This window comes from Ceratocystis lukuohia (genome assembly GCF_044167205.1).
Source record: "Ceratocystis lukuohia strain C4212 chromosome Unknown Supercontig1_pilon, whole genome shotgun sequence".
Classification (NCBI taxonomy): domain Eukaryota; kingdom Fungi; phylum Ascomycota; class Sordariomycetes; order Microascales; family Ceratocystidaceae; genus Ceratocystis; species Ceratocystis lukuohia.
Window position 1 is genome coordinate 1271053 of NW_027263520.1, and position 26748 is coordinate 1297800.

General features: G+C 48.4%; 8 protein-coding genes across 8 annotated transcripts; 6 read left to right on the forward strand and 2 right to left on the reverse strand.

The window, feature by feature from the left end:
* Nucleotides 1–87: 87 nt before the first annotated feature.
* Nucleotides 88–2035, reverse strand: HOO65_010328 (putative Xaa-Pro aminopeptidase; the record flags this gene model as incomplete). The annotated part of the gene is made up of 3 exons (XM_071005601.1): nucleotides 88–1396; nucleotides 1483–1621; nucleotides 1708–2035. The coding sequence occupies 3 exons, from the start codon at nucleotides 2033–2035 to the stop codon at nucleotides 88–90; spliced, it is 1776 nt and encodes a 591-aa protein (XP_070862150.1).
* A 4989-nt stretch (nucleotides 2036–7024) lies between these two features.
* Nucleotides 7025–9187, forward strand: HOO65_010329 (HET-domain-containing protein; the record flags this gene model as incomplete). The annotated part of the gene is made up of 1 exon (XM_070999689.1): nucleotides 7025–9187. The coding sequence occupies one exon, from the start codon at nucleotides 7025–7027 to the stop codon at nucleotides 9185–9187; it is 2163 nt and encodes a 720-aa protein (XP_070862151.1).
* A 546-nt stretch (nucleotides 9188–9733) lies between these two features.
* HOO65_010330 (uncharacterized protein) lies at nucleotides 9734–11401 on the forward strand (the record flags this gene model as incomplete). The annotated part of the gene is made up of 3 exons (XM_071005713.1): nucleotides 9734–10524; nucleotides 10587–11174; nucleotides 11245–11401. 3 exons carry the CDS (start codon nucleotides 9734–9736, stop codon nucleotides 11399–11401), a joined length of 1536 nt encoding a protein of 511 aa, XP_070862152.1.
* Nucleotides 11402–11445: 44 nt separating this feature from the next.
* HOO65_010331 (surfeit locus 1) lies at nucleotides 11446–12586 on the reverse strand (the record flags this gene model as incomplete). Its single annotated transcript, XM_071005978.1, has 4 exons — nucleotides 11446–11548; nucleotides 11607–11712; nucleotides 11772–12284; nucleotides 12352–12586. The coding sequence occupies 4 exons, from the start codon at nucleotides 12584–12586 to the stop codon at nucleotides 11446–11448; spliced, it is 957 nt and encodes a 318-aa protein (XP_070862153.1).
* A 1012-nt stretch (nucleotides 12587–13598) lies between these two features.
* Nucleotides 13599–15246, forward strand: HOO65_010332 (Fumarate hydratase, mitochondrial; the record flags this gene model as incomplete). The annotated part of the gene is made up of 2 exons (XM_071005718.1): nucleotides 13599–13968; nucleotides 14033–15246. The coding sequence occupies 2 exons, from the start codon at nucleotides 13599–13601 to the stop codon at nucleotides 15244–15246; spliced, it is 1584 nt and encodes a 527-aa protein (XP_070862154.1).
* Nucleotides 15247–16181: 935 nt separating this feature from the next.
* HOO65_010333 (RNA polymerase II transcription elongation factor) lies at nucleotides 16182–17425 on the forward strand (the record flags this gene model as incomplete). Its single annotated transcript, XM_071005912.1, has 2 exons — nucleotides 16182–16293; nucleotides 16431–17425. 2 exons carry the CDS (start codon nucleotides 16182–16184, stop codon nucleotides 17423–17425), a joined length of 1107 nt encoding a protein of 368 aa, XP_070862155.1.
* Nucleotides 17426–19514: 2089 nt separating this feature from the next.
* On the forward strand, nucleotides 19515–21132 carry HOO65_010334 (2-methylcitrate dehydratase, mitochondrial; the record flags this gene model as incomplete). Its single annotated transcript, XM_071005732.1, has 3 exons — nucleotides 19515–19604; nucleotides 19673–20450; nucleotides 20507–21132. The coding sequence occupies 3 exons, from the start codon at nucleotides 19515–19517 to the stop codon at nucleotides 21130–21132; spliced, it is 1494 nt and encodes a 497-aa protein (XP_070862156.1).
* A 2440-nt stretch (nucleotides 21133–23572) lies between these two features.
* HOO65_010335 (uncharacterized protein) lies at nucleotides 23573–25196 on the forward strand (the record flags this gene model as incomplete). Its single annotated transcript, XM_071005730.1, has 3 exons — nucleotides 23573–24030; nucleotides 24092–24177; nucleotides 24235–25196. The coding sequence occupies 3 exons, from the start codon at nucleotides 23573–23575 to the stop codon at nucleotides 25194–25196; spliced, it is 1506 nt and encodes a 501-aa protein (XP_070862157.1).
* Nucleotides 25197–26748: the final 1552 nt, after the last annotated feature.

A 26748-nucleotide genomic window follows, 5' to 3' on the forward strand; every position in this document is an offset into this window, starting at 1 on the left:
ATAGTAAATTTGCAACATAAACGCTGTATTATATTATTTGAAGCAGGAAAGCAAACGTCGCTCACATTAACACGGAAGAAAATACCATTAAAAACGGCCATTGATAATATCTAGCATCTCCTGTCCCTTCGGTGCTGGAGTTAGGTTCTCATTGCCGTTGGGTGTAATCAAGATGTCGTCTTCGATTCGGCAACCACCAACAGGGTAATACCGTTCCAGCGCTTTCGTGTTCAAGAAGCGCGCATGGGTTGGGTTTGACAGGAAATAGCCTTCAATATACTCGCGACAAAAGTATATGCCAGGCTCGATAGTCACAATCATGTTGGGCTGGAGAGCTTGGCGGCCGTGGTACGGCGGCGGAGGAGCATCAAAGAGCCCCACGGCGCTAGAGAGCGATTCGGGAGTAACTATATCGCGCTTCATGCTACGGTAGCCCCGAATTTTTATCTTTTCCTCACCTAGTAGAAGTAAGCGATCGCGGCCAGACACATCATGCACGTCCAGGCCAACATGATGTCCTAGACCATGGGGGAAAAACGCAGAAATCGTGCCAGCATCCCAGATTTCCTTGGCCGAACCGTTGTGCAAGATTCCCAGATCCATTAGCTCAACAAGGGCAACACGAGAGGCATGTAAGTGAAGAGCATAATACAACACCCCGGGTTTGGCGCTGTTCAAGCACTCTTGTTGCATTTTGTCAACGACTTTGTAGACGTCTAAAGCTTCCTGTGAAAAGCTACCGCTGATCGGCAACGTGCGGGTAATGTCACTAGCATAGCAGTTCCACTCGCACCCAGCATCCAGAACAACCAGTTCTTTGCCCTGGAGAGGGGCGTTGTTCTCTTCATAATGCAAAGTACTAGCATTAACGCCGGAGCCAGCAATAATAGGATAGGCTTGATCGCGGGCACCGCTAGCTGTGCAAGTAGCTTGAAAGACAGCCTCAATCTCCCGCTCATTCTTCAGAGTGAGCAATTGTGCGGCAACTTGGCGATGGGCCAGCGTAGATATAGCACAGGCTTTGCGGATCATGGCAACCTCGTATGGAGTTTTGATAACACGGGCCTCGTCCATGCATTCTTGCAGGAAGGACGTATTGACGCGGTAGTGAAGAGAGTTGACGATCTCATTATCGAAATGAGGGGCCTGGTCTTTATGAAGAAGGTAGAGGGTAAGATCGAACCGGAGTTTGTCCTGAAGATATTCTGGCAGCTGTGCAGCAAAGCGGACTTCATCTACGTCATACTTTCTAAGACACTCTTCAGGACTAGGGGTGGACCCATACCATAGGACTTGACGGGGTTCAACATAGGGCACCCAAAGGATCAGGTGCTCCTGGCCAATGTCATAGGTGACGTAACAGTTTGGAAAGTTTGCGCCAGTGATGTAGAAAAAGCTTTAAGGAGTTTGAATAGCAGGTCAGAGATTCAATGGACATACACGTAGAACAAAGAGCATAAACCCATGAGGCAGATTTCTTACTATCGACGCTGGCGGAAGCGAGGGCCTTGGTCTGAATCCTCATACTCAGTTGTGGGCTGGCCAGGCAGAAATATGAGACCCTTGGACACGCGATGGGCTTTGTAGAGTTCGTCGGCAACTTTTCTCGCATGAAGCTTGGCTGGTGATGGAAAAGGAGACGCGATGCTTAGTGGATTGCCATTGACGATATGGTGAAAAACGAGAGTAGATGAAGGAAAGACGAACCAGGAAACTTGGCAAACGGGGCGTCGACACCCTCAGGCGCTTCGGCATTGAAGGTAGCGACTTCGGGTACCCTACGCCTACAGTTTTGGGGCGTATAGTTTCTAGAGATATAGCCGATACAGTCCGGCGATGTCTTGGTGACGGTTGTTGGCGCAGTCACTATGGCGGTCGCGGTGGTAGGTACGATAGGGGCTTGGGCATGCAGAGGGTTTTCGCATTTGCTGTTGTCCTGGATAGTAAGAAGATCGATGTGTAGAGAGTCGGCCTCGCAAAGGGAGACTGAGCTATACTGCGGACAGACAGCCCTAGGGCCAGATGAGCGAGTCATTTCTAGGAGTTGTTTGGATATTCGGGCTTAGTTCAGATGGCCATAAAACGATAAGTAGGGTAGAGGGAAAAGACGGCTTCAAAAACAGCAGCAAAACTTGATACGGCAGAGTATTTTCGGAAAGCTGAGAATTCGCTGTTTCATCACAAGCGATGGTGCTAGTAGTAGGGAATTGGAGACCTGTTTCTAGGGAGCTGCCTTGTAAGCTAACTACTTGCATCCACTGAGCATTAGCAAAATGTCGGCTAGGTAACCCTGGTAACCCTAGTGTCCATTGTTTTAGTGCATGATGACAAAAATAACGACTTCATCAAGAGCCGAAAACCCTCATACTTTTAAGGCACTCATGGTTGCACCCATCTATATTTTGTCACAGGAAACTTGCATCATCTCACATTCTAATGAACACGTCTTGCAAAATTTCCAAGTTGTTTTGTGGATACTGAAATCTTAGATCCCTCTAATTCTTCGAGACAGTCAACGATACACCCAGACTCAAAGAAGTGTGGCCCTCAAGAATCGGATCTTCTCATGTTTTGCTTTCGATATAGAGCAGTTCGTGTTTGAAACGGGCTATTCTCATAATTGCCATAGCTGGCAACGGCTGGAAACGGGGGGGGGGGGGGGATATTAGAAGGGAAGAGTCGTGTGTGGCAGCTCCGCAAGCCTTTGCCACGATTAGTTTGGTCTTCTCCGGCTCTAGATAGAACGCCAGCTAATGTCCAGCCGGAGACGAAAGTTTCAAGTTTTCAGATAACCGTTGTTTTCTCTTGAGATGCAGACGATCAATAATTACTTTAAAAAGGGGAGGCTGCACGTGGATAATTAATAGATAATATAAAACACTGATTTACGTAAAAGCTTTGAGGACAACTGAGGAGAAGCTAATTTCAAACTCGCATTTGGTAATGCCTTTCACAAAAGCTGCCTGCAACTGTCCCCTCTCATGAAAAGCCAACCATATTAGCAAGATCATATAGTTTTTACCAAGCACCTTTGGCATAATAAGACGCACTATAAAACTCGCAATCGGAGCTAGCTGTTGGAGGTTTAGAGCTTGCCTCTGTCTTTGCTACAGTTTCTTCTTTCCTCAACTTAACAATAGTGTTTGAGTAGCTCCATTGTTGATTGAATATTATGTCCTCTCTCTCTCCGAGTTGTTGTCTTCCCCGAAAAGTATCATCCATGGCAATAATGAGTTTGACACTGGCGAAGGTGGTCTACAAACCCTGGCCTGTCTATATTCTACTCAGCCCTGCACAGCAGTCAAGATTGAATGCCAGAGGTTGAAGAGACTTGCGTATTACGTACGGCCCATGTACCAGGCGGAAAGCACCTACCAACCCCTCCTCCCTTCAGGAGAATCAGAGCGACTATTTTGACCCATGTAGCAACGTGTATCAACCTTTCCTCGACGTTCGCCATTCGCCAAGTAGCGTGACGGTGAGAAGCTCGTAACACGTTGGGGTTGATTTTAAGCTTCTACTCATGTATTGGCCGACACACTTGTAACACTGCTAATACCGTCTCTGATGAGCTTGATGGCAGTAATTCTGCCTATGAGCCATCAGGGTAATGGGGTGGCTATTGTTTCTATGCTATTATATATATGTTATTTTATGGGCTTATAAGTGCTCAATATCGGTCTCGAGGCCTCGAATTGGGTCTTTGCTTACAACTCACTTAGTCATGTCAATACATTGAATTTTTTCTTCAAAGCATGCTATATTTAGTAGCTTAAACATCGTTGTCTATGGAGACAACTCCAGAACTTAGTGCACGGCAAGGCCGTAAGAAGTCCATGAAGAAAAAAAAAAGAGGCAATTTGAGTGTGCGTATTCAGTAAACGCTATACAAAAGGACCTGAGTAATTAGCTTGTTCAGTTTGCTCCACCAAGCAAATAGTGTGAAGTTGGCCTGGCAAAGCGCATCGAGGAACAAAACCAGGCAAGATTGCCAAGTGAAATGGCTATGAGTTGGTCATGTAGCCCTTGTGGGTGCGTTGACTGGCTACGAGTGAATTTGTTGGGAGCTACATGCATGCAGGACAGTGTTGGCTGGGCAAGGCGTGCATATTGTAGCAATGGAGCTGTGCTAGTGCATGTGTGCGTACATACAGGCATCCTGGTCAGCAGTTTCTAGTGGGTTGTACTACGGGTTCATCTTCGTAACATCACTAAACATGGCTCCGACAGTCTAGCCTCTTCTTTACTTCGGCATCAATATTAGGGTTGCATGAAGATGCATACGTGGTAAAGTGAACATTAGTTCGGGAATAAAGAAGAGACGAAAAGAGCAAAAATGGTTCGGAATGTGCGTTTAGAAGGGCCAAAGCCGTGTGGCGAGCCGTGTGGCGGATTGGGTCGAGTTTTCACGATGGCGGCGTTGATTGGACCGGTATTTGGGCTGCCTGGAACAGAGGGTGTCTGAACTTCCGGCGTAAATGTACCCGGGAAGTCTTGAGGCAGAGCTCAGTCAAAGCTAGAAGATTATCCCGCAGGGACGCATGGCTTCGTGGCTGTATGAGGAAGCATGAGGTGACGCACTTGAAAGCAGGGGCACAAGTAGTGTCTCCGTCTTCGGGGAAGTAGCTTTTCACAAAAAAGGATGTCAGGAGCACATCAGCATCACGCACGATGGTGTAACTATGAAGTGGACAAAGAGAGAAGAATCCTACGTTGGTGGGAGGAGGAAGGCCCAGGCTAGGGACAAAAGACTAAAAAAAAACTTTTCGCGATCTCGTGGCCAGCTGAGGCACAAGGGTGGGCCTTTGACATGCTTCCTAAAGCTCCATTGGTGTCTTTTTTTTTTTTTTTTTTTTTTTTCGCTGGAATGAAGGGCCGGATTCCTTGCCGCAAGCCGTAAGCCACAAGCCGCAAGAGCCGACGGCCGTGCTATGGAAGCTCTTTTGTGTTCCTTGAGAAGGCACAAAGGAGAGGGGCGAAAGGGGCGAGAGGGGCGCAAAAGAAGCAAATGGAAATACCAGTGCTGAGCAAAGGGCTCGTGGTTGTCTCGTCTCTTCAGTGAGCAGAATTGCGGCATGTCTCAAGTGGGGTGGGAGGGGGGAAGCGGGTTGTGTTAAGCTGCAGATTTTTCACAAGTGAATAGGGCAAAGGGTAAAAAGTGCGGGCAAGTTGCTCCAGACGATGGCCGTCGCCGTCGGCACTGCCTTGTGGATAAGGCAGGCCCTGTGATTCGTGTGCTGGATTTGAACTTTTGCTTGTCGAGGCCGCCTATAGCATAGAGGTGATACAGCAGCATGAACTTGGGTTACAGGGCTGAACTTCCTGAGCCTGGCCCTGGTCACCGACTCAGACCCAGCCAATCAATCCATCAGTACGAACAGTGGATCAGCGGGCAGAATCAATTGGTCCCGCTGTCAACTGGGACTTTACAGTGTATTGCAGGGTACCTACAGGACGCCTGCTACAGAACATTAACAAACAACAAACAACATCGAAGCCTCTTTTGACGACAACGAACGACAAACAGCATAAGGGATGGAAGGAAGGATTTCTTTCCCTACGCCTGGATGTTTCTTTTAGGCTATATTTCCGGGGCTGTAATAAGTCGTAAGCAGATATAATGCCGCTTAATTTATGTGGATTTAATATCACACCCACAATAAACTGACTCTCCCCCGTCTGTCTTCTTGTTCCTATCCTTGGCGCAGCCAAATCAAAACCCCAAATCTCCAGACTTGGCCGCCAGCGCTGGGGCCCGTTAGGTAATAGGAAGCCCATCTTGCACGAGGTGCATCACAGCCCTTGCACGTATCTGTTGCTGGATGTTCGGTTCACTAAACTCCCTTGTGCAAACAGGCCGAGCAAACAGGCAGAATCGCGAGAGCCCACCACCAGCGATGGCTGTGTCCGTCTATGGGACTCGAAGGCAATATTGAGGGGGCGGAGGGCCATACGAGAGAGAGAGAGAAGGAGAGAAGGCCCCCCCCCCCCCCCGATATTCTTAATTCTTATCTATCACAATGCTACTCCTCTCTCCTTCTCGCGGCCCGCCCTCCCCTCCCTTCTGCCGCGGGGAAGACCACCAACATAAGAAATGAGCGAGGAAAAAATAAGACAGAAGCTTGGACAAGTTGTTCTCTCCCGCCATAATGTTTCTCTTCTGACATGACCGAGTGAGGTAAAGCGGGAGTTGTCTTTAGGGCCTGATGGGGCCGCTCTAGGCTGGCTACAGATATAAATAGCAGCAGAAATGCGGGCAGTATCAGAGAAATCTTCAAGGGATAAATGAAAATCAGAGCTTTTGGGCTAAAGAATTTTATATTCCATTTTATTCTTTTTTTGTTCTCTGCTGATTTATTGTTTCTTTACTCGGCCGATCAAAGGAAGGAAGGCCTTATTTGCAAGAGAAGCTCGAAAAGAATTTCTCTGGGCTGGCTCTGGCTCAATTGGCTTACATACAAAAAGGCCACAGATAACCACGTCTCTTGAGCTTGCTGTCTGGCGCGAGACAAGAACAAAGGCCTTCTCTTGACTCGAATTCTTCTCGTTTAGTTCCGCTTCGTTTGTTATCTGTTGCTTGTCGTTGTAGAGTAGAAAAAAAAAGAAGGGTCTTTCACTTGCCTTAGCGTTTCTGTTATTAGAGACTAAACCTTTCTTTGTATTATGCGGTCTGGTGACAGCTTTATTATTTTTTATCTCCAATCTTTTTTCTTCTATTTTCTTCCCGCCTTGGCTCTTCTCTCGTTCTCTCTGCCCTCCCTCTCTCCTCTTCTCACACCATACTATCTAGCTTCCTGTCTGGCCCAGACCAAACGCATAGCCTCTCTCGCCAACTACGCCTTGGCCCATTGACAAGTAGTCAGCACCCCTTCCTTGTGTATCCCGTACGGCCATATACATCTTCCTCTTGTAGCTTGATCTTCCTTGACCCAACGCGCCTGGCCCCCTCGCTCACGAGGTTGGCCCTTATTCCCAGCCACCAGTGCTGCCAACTTCCTGCAGCCAGCTAGCCGCTCCCATCAACATGTCCTTCCTCAACGGTATATTTCGCAAAGGTACGCGCAGTAGTAGGCCACCGAAACGCAGCTTATGTCCGGTATGCAACAACTTGCAGGTCACATCTTCCGATAGCAAAAGCGGCAAGACTGCTGCAAAATGGGAAGACCCTGGCGATGACGGCCAAGTGCCCCATCTCGTCTTTCCACCCGGCACAAATCCCATGCCTCCGGCCATGATGCTGATCGACATCCCACCAAATAGCATAGCTGAGGTCCGAAATACCGACTTGGAGTCGGACCGCTCCGTCAGATCCTGTCGGCATTGCAGTCTGATATGCGATGCACTGGACCGATTCTTCATTGGTCCTGATGGCAAGCCATCCTGGCCTGCTAACGCCAATGTCGAGGCCGAAACCGACAAAAACAGCTCGCCATCAATCTGTCTCATGATACGAGAAGGCCATCCGCTAGTAATCAACTGCCTAAACTTCCTCCCACCTTCTAATGGCCGCCGTTCACGGATCGACATTGAGATTCTCCTTCCCATGCCGCCTGATGCCAAAGAACCAAAGGAATTGCCTCTGGGCCCGTCGGTAGGCACTGCCGCCCCTCGTGCATCTGATGCTAGCCTTTGCATCGACTTCGCCAGAAAGTGCTTGACTGAGTGCTATCAAGATCATCAGTTCTGCAAGCCTCGTAAATCCGCTATTTTCACACCTTCGCGCATGATTCACCTGGGTACCGATGACACCCAACTTCAACTGAGGGAATACAACACAAAGCCCTGTGCGTACCAACGGGCCTGGGCTGCTCTGAGTTATTGTAGAGGTACCGAGACACACTTTCAGCTCACACGAAAAAACAAGGCCGAGCTTCTCAAACTCATCGACCCTAGTAAGCTGCCAGTAGTGTTTACTGACGCCATCAAAGCTGCCCGGCTGCTGGGCTTGACGTACCTCTGGATTGATGCTCTTTGTATTCTGCAGGATGACGATGCTGACTGGAAGTCAGAAATAACCAAAATGGGAGACATATATACCCATGCCTTCGTTGTTCTTGCAGCCGCCTCATCAGCTGATCCGACAACAACGTTTCTGGGGCCCCGAGACGACGAATGGAAGCCTCATGTTGTGCCGTTCACCTGTTCCAATGGGAAGGAGGTGTCCCTCGTAGCTCGCCGCCGTTCAACTCTGTCAACCCCGCCTGTGCAAGGTATATTCGACCCCCCTTTCACTACATCCTGGGCCACACTGCGCCGGGAGGGCCCTCTCTACAGTCGGAGTTGGGCTTTCCAGGAACTGTACTTGGCTAATAGAATTGTCCACTTTTCTCCTGGAGCTGTTGTCTACGAATGCCGGACTCACCGCCGCAGCGAGGATCAGCGCCCACCATATACCATCACAGTAGCCGACACACTTGGGAAAGTTACCGACGTGGCTAAATGGCGTATACTCGTCAAAATGTACTCGCAGCGGGACTTGAGATATAGCAAGGATCGGCTCATTGGTATTGGCGGCTTGGCCAGCCAGATGCCACAGGCTAGCACATCGCGCTATGCTGCTGGTCTGTGGGGTGATACATTTGTCTTTGACCTCATGTGGCAGTCCATCCCAGGCTCAGCTACTAAGCCTACTGCATGTCCCAAGGTGGAGCAAAAGGCGCCGTCATGGTCCTGGGCATCTCTCAACTGTGGCGTTACATGGCATGCTATGAAGAACCCGCAAGCCCAGGCTCTTGTTGTCGACATTGAAGCCATCACCGCTCCTGGTGATCGATTCGGCGCTGTTCAAGGTGGCAGCTGTATTCTCAACACCCCTCTTCTGCCTATTGTTATAACTAGCTCACGCAGTAGAAATGAGCATTTTGTTCAATATCGCAAGGGTGGTGGTGTTCTTAGCAAAAAGCAGCATTTTTGGGCCGATGGCCAACTCGTCACCTTCAAGTACGACGAAATGCAGGCACAAACGTACGCTAGAAGAGCTGATTTCAGTGATATGGATGAGGAAGTTGAGGCAACAGGAGTTTTTGTGCTGCTCACATACATGAACTGGATGAATAGTGGTTATAGTGGCCTTATTGTGAGCGCCTGTCCAGATGTCGAGGGTAGCTACTCCCGGATAGGCTGTGTCACACATTTACCGGCTGAGTGGGCCGAGAAGGCGAAGCTCAACACGATTAAAATTGTCTAAGGTCAAGCCAGTAGCACTACTAGGTGCGCAGCAATGTTGGTTGGCAAGGTTCAGGCCTAACCTAACAAAAGCCAGACGGAGAGCATTTACGGCACAGAGGGGTGTATGTATGATACCATTTCGTTTTAGTATAAATGCAAAATCTAACGACGCATGTATTTGATGAGACACAGTTTCTAGTACGGCTCAAACAGAGCTCTTGAAGACATTGAAAGCCAGGTAGTGCAGAGTTGATTGTGATTATATTGTAACCCCCGCCCCCAAGTCCCCTAGTGCCACTTTGAATAACCCTAGAAACATTGTCTTATCGATAAGCTTCTCTCCCAGGCTCGAAGGAACGCGCTCAGCGCGTTGACATCATAGAGCAGCTGAGGATCTCCAATGGCTTGTATGCTCTCGAGATTTTGTTTGCAAAGCCTAGCCCTAATATAAAATTCAAAACGCCGTGCTTGTCTATAGCGAACAGGCGCAATTTGTTTGCCCGCCTCAACTCGGCCATAATCTCTTCCCAGGACAGATCGAGATCAAAATTCCATTCAATCCACCATGTCTAGCCCCGGTTCTTCCCCACCTCCGACAACACGAGTTGCCCTTGCGACTCCGGCTCGACCAACTGGAAACTCGGCTGCACGAGCGGTGCGTACCCCGCTGGACAAAACAGCACCACGCGACCTTCTCAATAGCGTGCGACGCGGCCAATCCTCAGTACGCAACCGTATTGCTACTAATGCGCCCACACCACACGCCCGTGCCGCTATCCGCGCACTAGACATGCGTCGCGCAGCTGTCTTCACTCCTGGAAAAGGCCGTCGCAAGAGTGTGCGTGATCAGCGGGAGACACCACGTGACATTCTTCGTATGCTTAGTCGGTCTCTGGCGCCAGCAAGCCAGGCAGTTCATACATCGTCGTCTTCACCAGATAAGAAATCGCCTGAGCGGTCTATGGTGGGCGATCAGACAGACATATCAAATGGGATGGACTACGATGAGGATGACGACGATGACGTGTTAATGCGTAGACCAGAGTTCACACTTCCACTAGATGAAGGTGATGAGGAGGATGATGATCTGGTAGCCCCACGATCTATGCTACTAGAAGATGAGACGATGGGGAACCTTACAATGCAGTCGATGGAATTTCCTAGAAGAGCTACCAATGATATTCTGGTTGATCGTCGGCTTTCGCGGATGAGCATGGGTAGCGTGCGATTTAGTGATGTGGGTTTGCAGCCTCACCAATTAGGAAGTGACGACGTGGCTGTGGATTCCGGATTTTTCCCACGGATTGATCTTGATGATGTTCCTGATCAAACAGCCGGTGACTTGACCATGCAAAGGTACATACAAAGACACTCCCCACCTGCTATGCGAGGACTATGCTGATACATTGGTGTCATAGAATTGACGACACAACTGGGCACGATGTTACAAGTGGGAATGGAGACCTGTCGGTGCCCGAACAAGAGTCACTTTTTGTTGAACTACGCTCTCAATCTCCTGACTCGCCAGAACCCTTTGGTGACATCTCGCAGCTGCAAAACCTTAAACCTGAACCAGAACCTACACAACACGATATGTCCATGGAAGACGACGGCGCGGGAGTGAGCGCTGGTGGCAGGGAATTTCTGCCATTAATGCAACTTGAATCCGAAGACGACGACCAAGGCGAAATCGAAGACATACCTGATATCACATTCGATTCTAGGATGGAAGAGCAACAGCGAGAAGCACGTAAAAAGGGCATCAAGCTATCAGCATATGGCATCGAGTATCCCTCAATCCCGCCGTCAGTCGTCAAAAGGCTGGCGCTCATGTTTGCGCAACGCAGTGGACTTGGCAAATGCAAGATATCGCCAGAAACCCTACAACAGCTCAGCCTTGCAACAGATTGGTTCTTTGAGCAAGTTGGTTCCGATCTCAAGGCATACGCCGAACATGCCAACCGCAAAACAATCGATGAAAGTGACGTAGCACTGCTTATGAGAAGGTAGGTTTGCTATACACTCGTCATCGCTGGAAAAAAAAAAGCGTAATTCAACATTAACAATATTATACAGGCAACGGCAGATAAGCTCAACGTCGACTCTCTTTTCTCAAGCACACAAATATCTTCCTCGGGAATTGCTACAAGAAATTCGAATGCCAGCTGCGCCCAAGATGAAGAAATCCAAAGTTGTCAACGATGGAACTGAAGAAACAGATGATGATAACTAAGATTAGGCAGGCGCAGATGGTCGACAAATTTTTATGCTACTTTTCTACCACTGATGCGTCATCTTGACACGACGTTGGGCAGTGCTAGAGACGGGTTTCTTGGCCACCATATATAGCATGATAGTTGTGGCAATCGCTAATGAGTACCTACAAATGGCGGTGTTAGGATTGTAAATGAAATCATGATTGCATGAACAATACTTACCAAGTAACAATGTACTGGGCATGTGTGTTTCTCAGGTTGACCTCAGGGGCACGGCCAATGGGAATTCCACGGTTCTCATAGTCGGTGAACGTGAGGTAGTCAGGAACTTCAGTGTATAGGGTCAGCGGCAGCACACTAGGTACAAGGAGGGGGATGGGGGCATACTCAATGTAGACTCGATCCATACAGGCTGGCTACCAACTAAGCCCGCCATCTGCTTCACATCAGGGAAGTAAAATTCCCACCGGTCCGGCCGGTTTTCGGGTGTGAATGTGTTTTTCTTCCAGGGTTCTCTCAACAAGCCCTCGACCACAACCTCGCCTCCTACCAACGAGTCTGGTCTCGACTTCTTATCCCTCTTCGCATGAGGGATCCACCCACGGTTAACCAATACTGTCGAGTTTTCGCCGTCTCGTTCCAGCGGTGTGACTACCATGTAGCCCTGTTGGCCGTCACGCATACGGGGACCTACCAACATCTCTTGGTCATGCCGAAAGCGGCCCTTTGCGTAAACACGGCGGAAGTCAAATTCCGTCACTGCCTCTGGATCTACGTGCAGAGGCAGAGGGAGTGGCGGACGCAAAAGACGGTCCTCTAGTTTTGCAATCAAATCGCTTTTCCAGCCAAGACGCTGCACTTGCCATGTTCCCAGGCAGAAAGCAGTGAATGGGATGATAGCTAAGCAAATATTATCAACACCAGCCCCTAAGATGAAGGATTCCCTCAAGTCTGCCTCGGAACATACCTAGAAAATATAAACCAATGCCATGTTTTTGGCCAGTCCGCACCATAGTTGGGGAGCGATCCACAAGAGACTCAAAACCTGGTTGATCGGCAGGCTGTGGTTTTTCGGACGCTCGTATCCGAGACGTAGAAAACGGACTTCTCCGGGCGGGAAATTGGCATCGAAGAGTGGTGCGGCGAGGTTGTTGCTGCGCCAGTTGGCGCAACATGCGAAAGGGCGTAATAGAGGAGCTCATGGCCGTATATTGAGGTATGGTTTAATTAATCTCAATAAACCTCAAGTTATCGCTTAGCCCTGAGTCTAGATGAGCGACCGCAGAATTGTTTCGACTAGTAAGCAATTGAATGGAGATTATGAAGCTTGCGTGTGGTCACGTGATACGCCGACATCATGTAACCCTGGAAGTATTGAACGGCGAAGTTGCCATCATGTGTTTGTTACTGTTACCAGATATAGAGTGATATTAGAAATAAGCCAGGTGAGACATTATCACAATAGCAAAAGGCTCTGATATAGTGATGTATGATGTGAATTGGCTACTATTAAATACCGTAAGACAATGGCAGCAAGAAGATCAAATATACATGCTTGTGGTGTTGAAACCCCCCGCTAAACGCAACTACGAGCATATAGCTTTGTAGGCTATCAGGCATTCTATCCAACTGGTGAGCATCGTAGATCTGATAAGAAGCTTGGTGCAAACGATTTCCATGACATAGAAGCGCAAACTGCGTAATTGCTTGTTTGTCTGGTCGTTCGTCGGCTTGCGGGTTTTCCCGGGGAAGCTTCAGCTTAATGGTTCCTAGTAACCCAAACTGCGAAATGCCGGGGAAAAAAATGTAATAAATAAAAGAATAACAATTTTTTATAAGGTCCCAGCGGGCCTCTGGCTCAGGGAAAGATGTGGGTAATAAACAACTTCATTTCCCTTCTTCAACTGAATCTTTCTTCCTGTTCCACCTCATCCCCTTACTGTCTTTTATGGTATTTCAAGCCAGGCAGAGCACAAGTGGTATCTAATCTGATCTTGTAAGTACCCCTCGCACCTTCACATGAAGATTTTCTGCATTATACATCCTCCAAAAACATCAACTCCAATTCTGAAAGAGGAGCTAAGCTGCCTCGGCTTACTAGAGCTTCCAGCGTTTTGACTCGTTTCCGGCCTTCTGTCTGAGCTTTTTTCGTCTAACCCTGACTGCCATCATCTGACAGGTAGAATCCTCGATTTCGTCCTCCCTTATTTAACCATGTTCCGCTCTGTGTCTCTCAAAGCGGTTGCGGGAACCGCCGCCTCTCGCTCAACCGCTACCGCCTGCAGAAACGCCTCTTCAATCTTCTCCCGAACCACTGCTGTTTCTTCTCGCACCGCTCATATTCCCGCTCTACGCTCCCTGCACACTTCCTCTCCCAACATGTCTTCCATTTCTACTCGTACCGAGAGCGATGCCTTCGGCGAAGTCCAAGTCCCTGCCGACAAGTACTGGGGCGCCCAGACTGAGCGCTCTCTGGAGAACTTCCGCATCAACCAACCTCAGGATCGCATGCCCCCCGCTGTTGTCAAGGCCTTTGGTATCCTAAAGGGTGCTGCTGCCACCGTCAACATGCGCTTTGGTCTGGGTATGTCTTCTCTTCCCTTCCTCGCCATTGACCTATGGCTGGGTATTAACTAATAACCTTCTAGACCCTGTCATTGGCAAGGCCATCCAGCAGGCCGCCGCTGAGGTTGCTGAGGGCAAGCTTCTTGACCACTTCCCCCTCGTTGTCTGGCAGACCGGCTCCGGCACTCAGTCAAACATGAACGCCAACGAAGTTATTTCTAACCGCGCCATTGAAATCCTGGGCGGCGTCAAGGGCTCCAAAAAGCCCGTTCACCCCAACGACCATGTCAACCGCTCTGCCTCGTCCAATGACACCTTTCCCACCGTTATGCACATTGCTGCTGTTCTTGAGCTTGAGAATGAACTGATTCCTGCGCTCAAGAGCCTACGCGGTGCTCTCCAAGCCAAGGTTGACGAGTTCCAGGCCAAGAACATCATCAAAATCGGCCGCACTCATCTCCAGGATGCCACTCCTCTGACTCTAGCCCAGGAGTTCTCCGGATATGTTGCCCAGCTAGACTATGGCCTTGAGCGCATTGAACGCTCGCTGCCTGAACTGCGTTTGCTGGCCCAGGGTGGTACTGCTGTTGGTACTGGTATCAACACCTTCGAGGGCTTTGCCGAGGCTATTGCTGAGGAGGTTACCAAAATGACTGGCACCAAGTTTATCACTGCGCCAAACAAATTCGAGGCCCTGGCTGCTCATGACGCTATTGTTTACGCTCATGGTGCCCTCAACACCCTGGCTGGCTCGCTCTCTAAGATTGCCCAGGACATCCGCTACCTGGGCTCGGGCCCCCGCTGCGGCCTCGGCGAGCTTTCGCTGCCTGAGAACGAGCCCGGAAGCTCTATCATGCCTGGCAAAGTCAACCCTACCCAGTGTGAGGCTCTGACCATGGTCTGCGCTCAGGTTATGGGCAACAACGTTGCAACCACTATTGGTGGCATGAACGGCCAGTTCGAGCTAAACGTGTACAAGCCTCTTGTCATCCGCAACCTGCTGCACTCGTCGCGCATTCTCTCTGACTCCATGCGCTCATTCGAAAAGAACCTAGTTGTTGGTCTTAAGGCCAATGAAGAAAAGATTTCCAACATCATGAAGGAGTCGCTAATGCTTGTTACTTGCCTCAACCCCAAGATCGGCTATGATATGGCCTCCAAGGTTGCTAAGAACGCTCACAAGAAGGGCCTAACTCTCAAGGAGTCTGCTTTAGAGCTTAAAGCCCTCACTGAAGAGGAGTTTGATACTCTTGTGCGTCCGGAGCTGATGGTTGGCCCTTCGCCCTACAAGGGTTAAAAGCCTGCATATCTTTATTCTACCACTATTTTGTACTCTTACATCCGCGACTCCTGTCTTCCATATCTGTCACTTAGACACATGTTTCAATATAGCCTGAAGTTTTAGTTCTTTTCTACAGTATTGTTCTTAGGTTCATTTGATGTTGTTTTTGAAGTACTGTAGGCCCTAAAGAGCGACATTTGTAATCTTGACGAACGACGCAATAGCCACAGCTGAGAACCTAAGAATTAAGGGAAAACGGTAAGAAGGGTCTAATGTACTTTCAACTAAGCCCTTTTTATCGTGCAAAAGGCGGAATGGGCTGACCTTAATGTGTTGAGCTCGCCTAATTGGCTTCGCTTGTTGCAACAGAAATTAGCCCTAGACACACAGTGCAGGAGCAAGCCTATAGTGCCCAGGTGCTTGCTTCTCTTCACACTAGGTACTTCAGCACTAGTACTAAATACTCACTGTAACAGTCACAACCTAGCCTGCTAGCCAGCCTGAACCGCACGCACCCTGGCGCTATTAACTACTACAACAATAGCACGCTCTTGTTTCGCCTTTTTTTTTTTTTATTTCCTTTTCCTTTCCTTCTATTTCTATTCCTAATTCTGGCGTTTCTCTCTTTCTTTTCCTACAACTAAGCCCTTCACCCTCGTTTCGATTACCGTATTTTCACTCTTCTTTATCTAAAATCGGACGTACTTCTAACTTTGCCAACTTCTTTCTCTCCAATTATCACTCCTTCTCATCCCTTCTGATGGTTCTCTTGATCATCAATTGCCCTCCCAACTAGTCCAATTCCTTCTGTAAAGGATCGCCTACGACCTCAGTACTCGAATCTACCTCGTAAACGTCAAACTCGTCCACATCGCATTTACACTTCACATCGCCAGCCTCATTCTCTGATTCTACACACAGACACACACATACATTCTGACGGGCCCGGCATGTCGATACCAGCGAATCTGATCGACCCGACGGTAGCGGGAAACTATCCCGTCATTCTCAGTGATGCGCTAATGGGCACGACAGCCAAAGAAATCTTCACAGGCGTTCGCTGTGAGTTCCCGCCCCCGTTCTGTTGTGGTACCGACAGTGTTTCGTTCTTTGATCAGGGTCGGAAATCCGGGCTGCACACATCTTGCCTACATGACCTGTACAAACTAACCATGGCCCTGATTGCCTGTCTCCCGTAGATAATCACAAGCCTACCAACTCTGAAAATTCCGGCCAGGGGAAACTCAAGCCCTCGATACCTGGCAATCATTCTTCCTACGATCTTTCATACACCGACAACACCGGCGACTATGGATACTCCGGATCTCGAACCGTCGATGATGGCCAGTATGTTTTGTATTTCAGCCCAGCTCGAAAAGCCTTTGTTCTCGATAGGGTCGACTCTACATTCCACATGAACCTCAAGAGCACACCAACCGAAACGGCCGAAACACTCGAAAAGAAGCACCCACCCCTGGGTTCTTCTAATTGTGCAGACAAACCTACTACAAAAGAGCGCACGAAGGCAGCCGGCACCAAAGCAGCTAGTGCTAAGGCATCAACTAAAAAGACCGCTTCTAAGCCAGTCAAGGAGCCCAAGCGCAAAGCACCAACAAAGAAGGGAAAGGCGGCCGCAGCCGCAGCACCTCTTGTCCTTCCTACAGCAGCACCAGAGGCTCCTCCTAAGAAGGTTGAGGAATTACCAAAGCCTAAAAGGCCATCTAACAAGTTTGAGGACGACGATGACGACGATGACGACGGGGGCCTCACAGTCGAATACCCTGATGCTGATAAACGAGCGCCTCCTACTACTTTGGGCGCACCAACTTTCCTATCCACCAACTTTTCAGACTTTGTCAAACGACAGGCAGAGCACCAAGACGAAGATATATATAGTGATGGAGACGATGAAGGTTTATTCGATCCTAGTGAAGATGAGGGTGACGGTGCCCAAAATAAAACCTCTCAACCTTTCCTTACCGAGACTATGGATATCGATGAAGAATACGAAGAGGAAGAAGAGGAGGACAACGATATGGATATGTCAGCGACAGCTGGTGCCCCAGCTGATGACGACCAAACTGGGTTCTTTGATCTCGAGGCAGAGTTTGAGCGTGAAATGGCTGCTGAACGTGAAGAGAAGCAGCAGTCTGCTGTGAGCGAGGAAGAGAGCGATGTTAGTGAAGCTGAATAGACTAGCTCTATCTGTCTCCATCTACCCAAGGCTTAACTTGCCTTGGACTCTCGAGGCTTCATTTTTCTTGCACATTAAACCACGCCACACCACACCAAACCGCCTTCTTACTCCCGACGCGAAGGTCTCATCCTTCACATTTCCTTTCCTTCCTCCACTGTTTTTTACTTGTCTTGTCGCTTTATTTTCTTTTCTATAGAAGCAGGAGTTTATCTCCTGTCTCCCATGCAGACGGGAATCGCATCGGGATTTTTGTTTTGCTTTTGCTACTGACTTTTACAGACCAACATACCACTGTGGTATTCTAGGAGTCTACCCATCCTCTTCTTTCATACTTGAGGGCGGACCCTATACAGGAAAACAGGTATAACGGCGCATCATTTCAGCGAACTTTTTGTTTTCGTCCATCTTTTGGTTTCCTTTTTTTTTTCCTTCCTTCTTGTCAATCTTGTTTTGTGGACGGTCATTCATGCTCATCTATACCTAGCCGATCAGTCAAGAGTTGCTCCTGGTCCAACGCATTTGTTTATTTTATTGTGACTTGTTTTTAGGGGACTTTTTCTTGCTCTCTGTGTTTTAATATTGTTGAAAATGACGACAAATTGCGGGCAGTGCTGCTCTATTTTCTTCTTCATCATATGACATCACACATCATTACATGTTTGCTATTGTTTTGATTGATAATGACAATAATACACCCATACGATCTATAAACAGACTGTGATAAGCAGCCGCATTTTTATATGCAACCATGGTGATAGGAAGTGGGTCCCTCTTGTGATGCTGACACATATATGCAGTAATAATGTATCATTCTAATACAATACCAGTACGCTGCTTATGGAATAAAGCCGCTTCTTTGTCTTCCTGGTCTCGTCTTCCTAAACATTCCTCCCGTCCCTAAACCTCTTCTCTCTCCCTCAAACGCGCACCTTAGCTTTGTCCATCCCATCCCATCTTTTCATTGCTGTCGATGTTTCATTATTCCATGTGAGGCGGATTATGGCCTCTCTTCTGCCCTCTCCCTTTCCCTTCCTGCACATCTCTGTGCACTCAGCTGGGCTTCAAATCAAGCCCTCCCACTATGTATGGGGGGTTCTGCAGTAGTACCGCAGGCTATGCAACAGTGCTTTACCCCAACAAGAAAGAGCCAGAGATCCATAAACCCCGAGAAGTACAGACACTGTTCTTCAATCCCACTCCGGCCTCCATCATTTTGCTAGATTTGCTATGATGACGCAAGTTCTTTCCTTTCACAGCTGCACAGGGACCTCCCCTGCCATTTGCAGATGGAGAATACCTGCCCCATGTTAATCGGCTGTTACTTTCTTTGACCGGGCAAATAGCCATTTGCCGGTGGGGAAATCAACGTACACCTACCCTTTTGAGAGGGCTGCGCATTATCAGTATATTCTACTGCATGCAGTCTGTTCCTTCCGTTTTGTATGTTTGTACGTTGTGCAGTGTTGCTTACCCCATTCTGATACCCTAGTTTTAAGACAACAGCTGCACAGTTGGCGTTGAGCTACTTAGCGATCCCCAAGCTTAGTCTCTTGCCTCTTTGCTCTCCATTTTGCCAAGTAATGTGCCCAAAAAAGACCTCGGCCAGAAGCGGCAAGTCTCTATCTTGTCCCGACCATGAGCCGCCTCCTTGCATTGTTCTTTTATCGTAGTTTCTGCTGTTGTATTTTCTCCTGAGCAAGGGATTACCATACATTCTGGACATGTTCTTTTACTGTAGTATTGTGTTGAGGAGTTAGTATCATACGTAACCCCAAGTTTCACTCTCGTATAAACACGCCGTCTCCAACTTACTTCTTTCCATTTGTCCCTCTGTCCCTCTCTCCTGGCTCTTCTTACTATCTAGCCTCGTTCAACTTCATCAAGTCTATCTCCCCCAAATATGTCCGCCGTCGTCAGGTCGTTGCGCTCATTCTGTCCCAAGTCTGCATTCCGTCGCTCGTCTCTTCATCCGGCTCAGATTCCCGCCATTTCTCGCCTAACCTGCCCTTCAATCAGGACCTCACTATACTCCGGTCAGAGTCCGTCCTTCTCAACAACAAGCCTACATCGCTCTGGAGCGCCCGTCATGACATCTACTTCTCTAGAGTCGTATGATAAAGAGGTGCAAGACATTGCTAGCTATGTCCACCATACCTCTATCAACTCGGATCTTGCTGTGGGTTGTTTCTCCCTTTGCCATCTTCTTTCTCGCTGTCACTCCTAACTTAGTATGTTTTCCGTTAGTTCGATACCGCTCGTTACATTCTTCTTGATACCATTGGCTGCGGCCTTGAAGGGCTTCGCTTCAAAGAATGTGCAAAGCTGCTCGGCCCCATCGTGGAAGGAACCGTCGTTCCTAATGGAACCAAAGTTCCCGGCACACACTTTCAATTGGATCCCGTCAATGGAGCTTTCAATATTGGCGCCATGATCCGCTGGCTCGACTACAACGACTGCTGGCTCGCTGCTGAATGGGGACATCCATCCGACAATCTCGGTGCTATTTTGGCGGTAGCTGATTGGGTCACTCGCACAAACAAAGCCGGCGGAAATATTGCTGGAGGCAAGATATTCACTGTACGCGATATACTCGAGGCTATGATTAAAGCACATGAAATCCAGGGTTGCCTTGCCCTTTTGAATTCCTACAACAAGGTAGGCCTGGATCACGTAGTCCTCGTCAAGGTAGCCTCTACCGCCGTGGTTTCAAAGATGCTTGGTCTCTCTGAGAAACAAACTGCAGATGCTGTCACTCAGGCTTTTGTAGATGGACAGTCTCTCAGAACATACCGCCATTCTCCTAATACCATGTCCCGCAAATCATGGGCAGCTGGCGATGCCTGCCAGCGTGCAGTCAATTTGGCTCTCAAGGTTGCAAAGGGAGAGACAGGAATTCCTACCGTTCTTAGCGCTCCAGTTTGGGGCTTCTACGACGTTCTATTCAAGGGCAAACCTTTCGACTTTCAGCGTCCTTATGGCAGCTATGTGATGGAGAATGTTCTTTTCAAAGTTTCTTATCCAGGTAAGCTTGATCGTCCTCTCATAATACGCCTGCGTAGACATGAAGATTATTAACAGAAAGTATAACAGCCGAGTTTCACTCACAAACTGCCATCGAGGCATCACAGAAAATCTTCAACCAGCTAAATGAAGAGAATCTGTCTGCCGCCAACATCAAGTCCATTACATGCCGCACCCACGAGGCTTGTGTTCGAATCATCGATAAGCAATTCAAGGCCATGGACAACTTTGCGGATCGAGACCACTGCATTCAGTACATGTGTGCTGTTATGCTTGTTTATGGCCGACTCCAGGCCACTGATTACGTCGATGGTAGCGAAGCCGCCACTTCTCCCCTCGTGGATGCATTGCGCCAAAAGATTCGTTGTGTTGAGGATCCTCAGTTCACCCGTGACTACCATGATCCCTCAATGCGCACGATTGCTAACGCTCTCACTGTTGAGCTTGATAATGGAAGAATACTTCCAGAAGTTGTTGTTGAAGCTCCCCTAGGTCACCGCCTACGGAGAGATGAAGCGAAGCCTGAGATTCTGGCCAAGTTCAAGAGACATCTTGAGCCACACTTCGATGCTGCCAAGATCCAGAGTCTGGTCGAACTAAACACGAACCCCGAGAAACTGGAGAGTCTTTCGGTCGATGAGTATGTCGACTTATATGTTGTGGGCAAGAGCAAGTTTGTGTGAGATAGATTTTCCGTAGTATTGCCTATGATATCAATCAAACTTTTTGTACAACACTCCATCCTTACTTATTTGCAAAATCCTATGTGAAAGACTGATAGAGAAAGGAAGCTTGGCGGTGATGAGAGAAACTCTTGGCAGAGATCCCGAGTTGAAGCGAAAAGGCGATTCATTCCCAGCTTTACTAATCGCCGATATCATAAGCTTTTCGTGGATTGAGTGACATGCACGGCGAATTGTTTGGAGTTTCGAATTCCTCCGAATAATCCCTTGGTTAGTAGAGCTTTCTTCATAGTCATTAATGCCATGTCTCTTCCTGTATCACTATTTGGGGGCAAGTAAGGTTATTTCCATGAAGGCGAGGCGTAGCTTCGATCAAACCAGTCTTCGCGTTTCAAGACTATTGAGACACGACAGGGGAAGTCTGTAGTAGACTTGGGCCCAAGTTTTTCATGTTACCTCAGGCAGTTCAGTTCCGGAGTTCTAGCCTTCCGCTGAGATCGCTTAAGCTCAGGGCAACAAGGACCAAAGTCCACTGCAAAAGCTAAGATGCTGACTTTCACATCAGGAATAAAGCAGGCCTCTAGACTTCTTTGAAGAATCATCTGATCAATCAAAAGGGTTCTCGTACCTTGATCCCACTCATACTTCATGATATCTTATTGATGATGAGCCCGGCGTGTCAGTCTTTACACTGTTTCTTATTCATGAATGAATGAGGCGGAAGACACCACTAGTCTTGTTTGGACCTATGTTTCAAACATTTAATGAGTGTTAAATACAGCAAGATATTTTGGCGTTTTGGCATATTGAATAACCCATAGATTTTTACATGACAATATCTCAACACGCTCATGATAAAACGCGAACCGCTCCTTGTAGCCCAATTCGGGGTTAATTTGAATGCTGGTAAACCCTAAGATATGCGTTGCCTGGATTCAAACGAACACTAATCACTCCCTGCACGCAAAGAGTAACTGCCGTTAAGAAGAATGCTTGCTCTTGCCCTGATATGAATCGCTTCCTCGCAATATCCCCACCGCTAGACGGCACACAAAATAGGGTTTTGCAAAATTCTCGTGCCCTTCTTCTGAACCAGCTCTTGACAATTTTTTTCTTCTTTATCAGTTTCCTTTTACATTACTCACATAATTTGCTCTTGATATCCCCTTTCTCTCTCTTTCGTTAGAAACTTTGCCTTGTTCCTTTCATTGACGTGTTTCGTTTGTGTTTTTTTTCTTGTGTCAAAAGCTTCTCATCGACATCGGCCGAAACGTAAACCGGATTGATGTACATGAAGCGACAGGCTCTGATTGGCCTATTTGATCTCGTCCACCTTTCCCGCATTTACCTTGACCCGAAGCTTAAAGCTTAAAGCTCTGGTCAATTATGTCGTAGCAGCTAATTTCTTTGAAATGTATCGAGAACAACATAGCTACTATGACATTCGTGGCTTTTAACTCTCTGGATAGATAGATACTCCACTTAAAAGGCGTCCATGCTTGTCTCCAACAAGGTTACACGATGCTGTTAAACCACCTACAAGACCATGTATTGGAAAATTTACCTAACTCTTTATCTTGAGATCTGAAGTATCGCAGTTTAGGCTTCAATTACTGTTGAAGCCAGTGCGCTCATGTTTCGGCCTCGATTCACGATGCATAAAACTGTATCAAGACCTAGCTTAACCAACAAAAATCCAGATGGAGGGAGGGTGGGCGAAGATCTACGTCACGAGAAAGTCGTTCAGACTGTCCGTTCCTGAGGGTCCAAAACGACTAGCTTAGGTTTCTGTGACAGATAAACGCCCCTTTCTAGCATTCTTTCGCCATTCTGTGTACACCCTCATAACTCTGATCTTCTAAGCAGGCATTTGTTGATTCCGCTTTCAACCAGAGAACGCTTCACAGCATCAAGCACAGGGGCTTCCCCCTGTCCCGAACCAGATGAAGCTGCCGTACTTACATGATGCTCTAGAGTTGCACCCCTGGTATGCAAAGTGACTGCGGCTCAAGGGCCTCCTTTCTCGTTGCCCTCAGTCCGGCTATAAGTCTTGGCCATGGCGGCAGTACGCCTTCTCATGTTTTGTTCTCCTTCTCTTTTCTTCATTCAGTCTGAAGCCAACATTGCCAAGGCGAGTCACCTTTCTTCTGTTCTCATACGCTTCTTTTTCCTTTCTTTTTCTCTTCTTTCGCACGCTGGTCGAGGTGCCCTTTTTCATTATCTCATTTTTTTATCTTGTATTTTTTTAATCACGAAGTATCATTTCTTCGCATTTCTCGAAACCTTCTCTTCGACTACTATTCTTTCTAATTTCTGATTTCTCTTTTGGTCTGGTACCAATTCTATCCTTCAGCAAGAGTTAGATCTATACACTAGTCGACTCTAATCCATCTATCTATCCTTAATTTTCGATATTTCCCTTTGATTGCATACTTCCAACATGCAGCCAAAGTCGTTTCTTGTTGCCATATTAGGCATTTCAACTGCTATAGAGGCTTCTGTTGTTCACTTCCCCTCCTTGAATGTCCGCGGCTTGACTAGTAGGCAGTTCCCTGGTGCTGGCGGTCGTGGAGGTGGGCGCGGTGGTGGTGGTCGTGGTGGTGCTGGCGGCGGCGGCGCTGCTGGCGGTGCTGGCGGTGCTGGTGGTGCTGGCGGTGCTGGCGGTGCTGGTGCTGGCGGTGCTGGTGCTGGCGGTGCTGGCGCTGGTGGTGCTGGTGGTGCTGGCGCTGGTGGCGGTGGTGGCGGAGCCAACGCCGGAACCAATACTGGTAATACTGGTAATAATGGCAACAATGGCGCCAATGCCGCCGATGTTACATGTTTAGCTGCCGGTGCTGTTCAAACTGGCTCCCAGTCCCCAGGTGCTCAAGATGATCCTGCTCAAGCGGACTCAGCAATGTTAGTTCACCTCAACCTACACCCATCCTCTCTAAAATTATAGCTAACAAATTTGCTTTAGTGATCCGGCCAACTTTATCAACTTCTGTAATGGACAGACTTTGACTAATGGCAAACAAGTGAAAGAAGGCTCATGCAATGGTGTTGGTAAGTCGCTCCCTCACACTGTACTTCTCAAAGTTGGTGATGCTAATACAATCATAGTGATGGGTAAAATCCCTTCCACCAACAACATGATATCCAGCATCTTGATCAACCCTAAGCATGATGATACTATTCCTGCGAACACCAACTTCAATGTTGATGTCAAAGTATCCGGCCTGCAAGCTGGGCTATTTACTGACCCTGACACTACCTATTATTCTGCACCCCAAGATCTGAATGGCCAAGGTCAAATCAAAGGCCATACGCATATCACCATCCAGGATATGAAGAACAATATCAACCCCGCAAACACCCTAGATCCCACTGTTTTCGCCTTCTTCAAGGGCATCAACGATGCTGGCCAAAATGGCGTTCTTACCGCTGCTGTAACTGAGGGTCTTCCTCCCGGCGTTTACCGTGTTTGCACCATGACATCCGCATCGAACCACCAGCCCGTACTGATGCCTGTTGCACAGCGTGGAGCTCAGGATGACTGCAACAAGTTTACTGTTGTTGCAGGTGGTGCAGGCGGTGGCAACGGCGGTAACGGTGGTAACGGCGGTAACGGCGGTAATGGTGGTGCTGGTGCTGCTGGAGGAGGTGCTGGTGCTGCTGGAGGAGGTGCTGGCGCTGCTGGAGGAGGTGCTGGCGGCGCTGCTGGAGGAGGTGCTGGCGGTGCTGCTGGAGGAGGTGCTGGCGGTGCTGCTGGAGGAGGTGCTGGCGGTGCTGCTGGAGGAGGTGCTGGCGGCGCTGCTGGAGGTGCCGGAGGCGCTGCGGGTGGCAATAACCGTGGTGGAGCCGCTGGTGGCAACCGTGGTGGTGCTGCTGGTGGTGGTGGTGGTGCTGCTGGTGGTGGTGGTAACCGTGGCGGCGGCAGAGCCCGAAACCAAAGAGATATCTCTGGTCGGAAGACAGCTGTTAAGGCCAGAGCTTTTGGATCTCCCCCTTCGTCAAGCCAAGTGGAGCCTTCTGCCGTTGTTAGAAAGCGCCATTGGTGGTCTCAAGGTCCCGTTTTTGCTTAAACACCATAGTGGATGTGGTTATGTCTGGTAACTATCCCTCTATCCTCCCAAAACCTTGTTTGTGCTTGTGAGCTCACAGCAAAGCATGCATTCAAAGTCAGCTCTGCGAGCAACTACGTCGCCTTCGAATATGAGACCCCGACTACCAAATATGAGCTTCTTAATACTGGATAATGTCTCTTCTATTTGGGTAGCTCTTTGGAATCTAGTCTCTTTAACCTCGAAGGCGTGAGAAAAAGAAACGCGAACTTCGCCTTGTTTCTACTTCCACTAAGTTCGTGCCAATGGGTTGGGAGCACTTCAGGCTGGTGCATATTTGTCCCATTTGTTTTTCTTTGTCTTTTCAGCATGTTTTTTGTTACGGAAACCAATGTTACGTTGTTATGGTTATTTTATTGTTGTCTTCCTCTTCTTTTGCTATATTCAGCTTTTCCTGTCCCTTACTGCTTTCCTTTCTTCCTCCATTCATTACTATTGGCTATTTCATGCTCTCTTCCAGGCGTTATCAAAAAAAAAGAAACAAGTACCCAAACACAGAGGCATTGTGAAAGTGATACTAGCTTCGTTTTGGCCAGATGATCAGACGGCAACGGGTATGTTTCATGGTGTGTGATAGACGTCATATGTAACAACAAATGACGGAAACATTAGACTAACTAAATAGACACCACAGATTATCGGAATCATAGTTTGTGTCAGTCTTAGTGTGTAGCTTGCCGCATGGGCTAATCCGAAAGTTCGGGACGAGAGAACAAAGTAAGTTTAACATGTGATCCAAGCTTCCATTGTCAAAAACATGCGGGACTTGCTTGATTAGCCGAAGTCTTGCTCATCGCGATTACAGTGGAACTGCAAAAAGGTAATCGCATTGGAGACACGGGGAATCGAACCCCGGACCTGATCCAGATCACAGAGCACGTAGCTCCGATACTGCTAAGGATCCGTCATACCACTAGACCATGTCCCCTCTTGTTGCGGATACTCAAACCCCCGATAATGATGCCCTTAATGGAAGAAAATTAAAGTGGGGCATCGGGCAAAACTCTCCCTCTTACAACCCTCGGGGGGGTACCTTTGAGGTCTGGTGCCTCCCCTTCTTCCGGGCTGCTGGAGGACGACGTCTATGACACTGATAAGCGTCTTTCATTCTTTTCTTCTTCTTTGACTCTGTCATGGTTCTTGACAATGAGCTGTGGAGCCTTGAGGCCGCACTTACCCAACTTTGAGGATAACCTCGTCGTCGACTCGCCCCCTTTTTCACGACAACTTTCGCGATCGCCAACTCCTCATCGCCGCAACACCACTCCAACTCAAGGAGTTCACCTTCACGCTCAGGACTGAATTTTGAGAGTTCACACAGTCCGCACCCTTTTTTTTCTTCTTTTGTTTTGTTTTCTTTCTTGCGCTCCTCTGTCCTCGGATAGACTGGTGACTGTGGCATGTCACTAGAAAGGGGGCTGTCTGGCGCCTCATCCACACGCGCAAGGCAGCGGCCACCAGAAAAGTGGAAGGATATATCACGAGCCCTCGGATGCTCACACAGTTTGGTTTT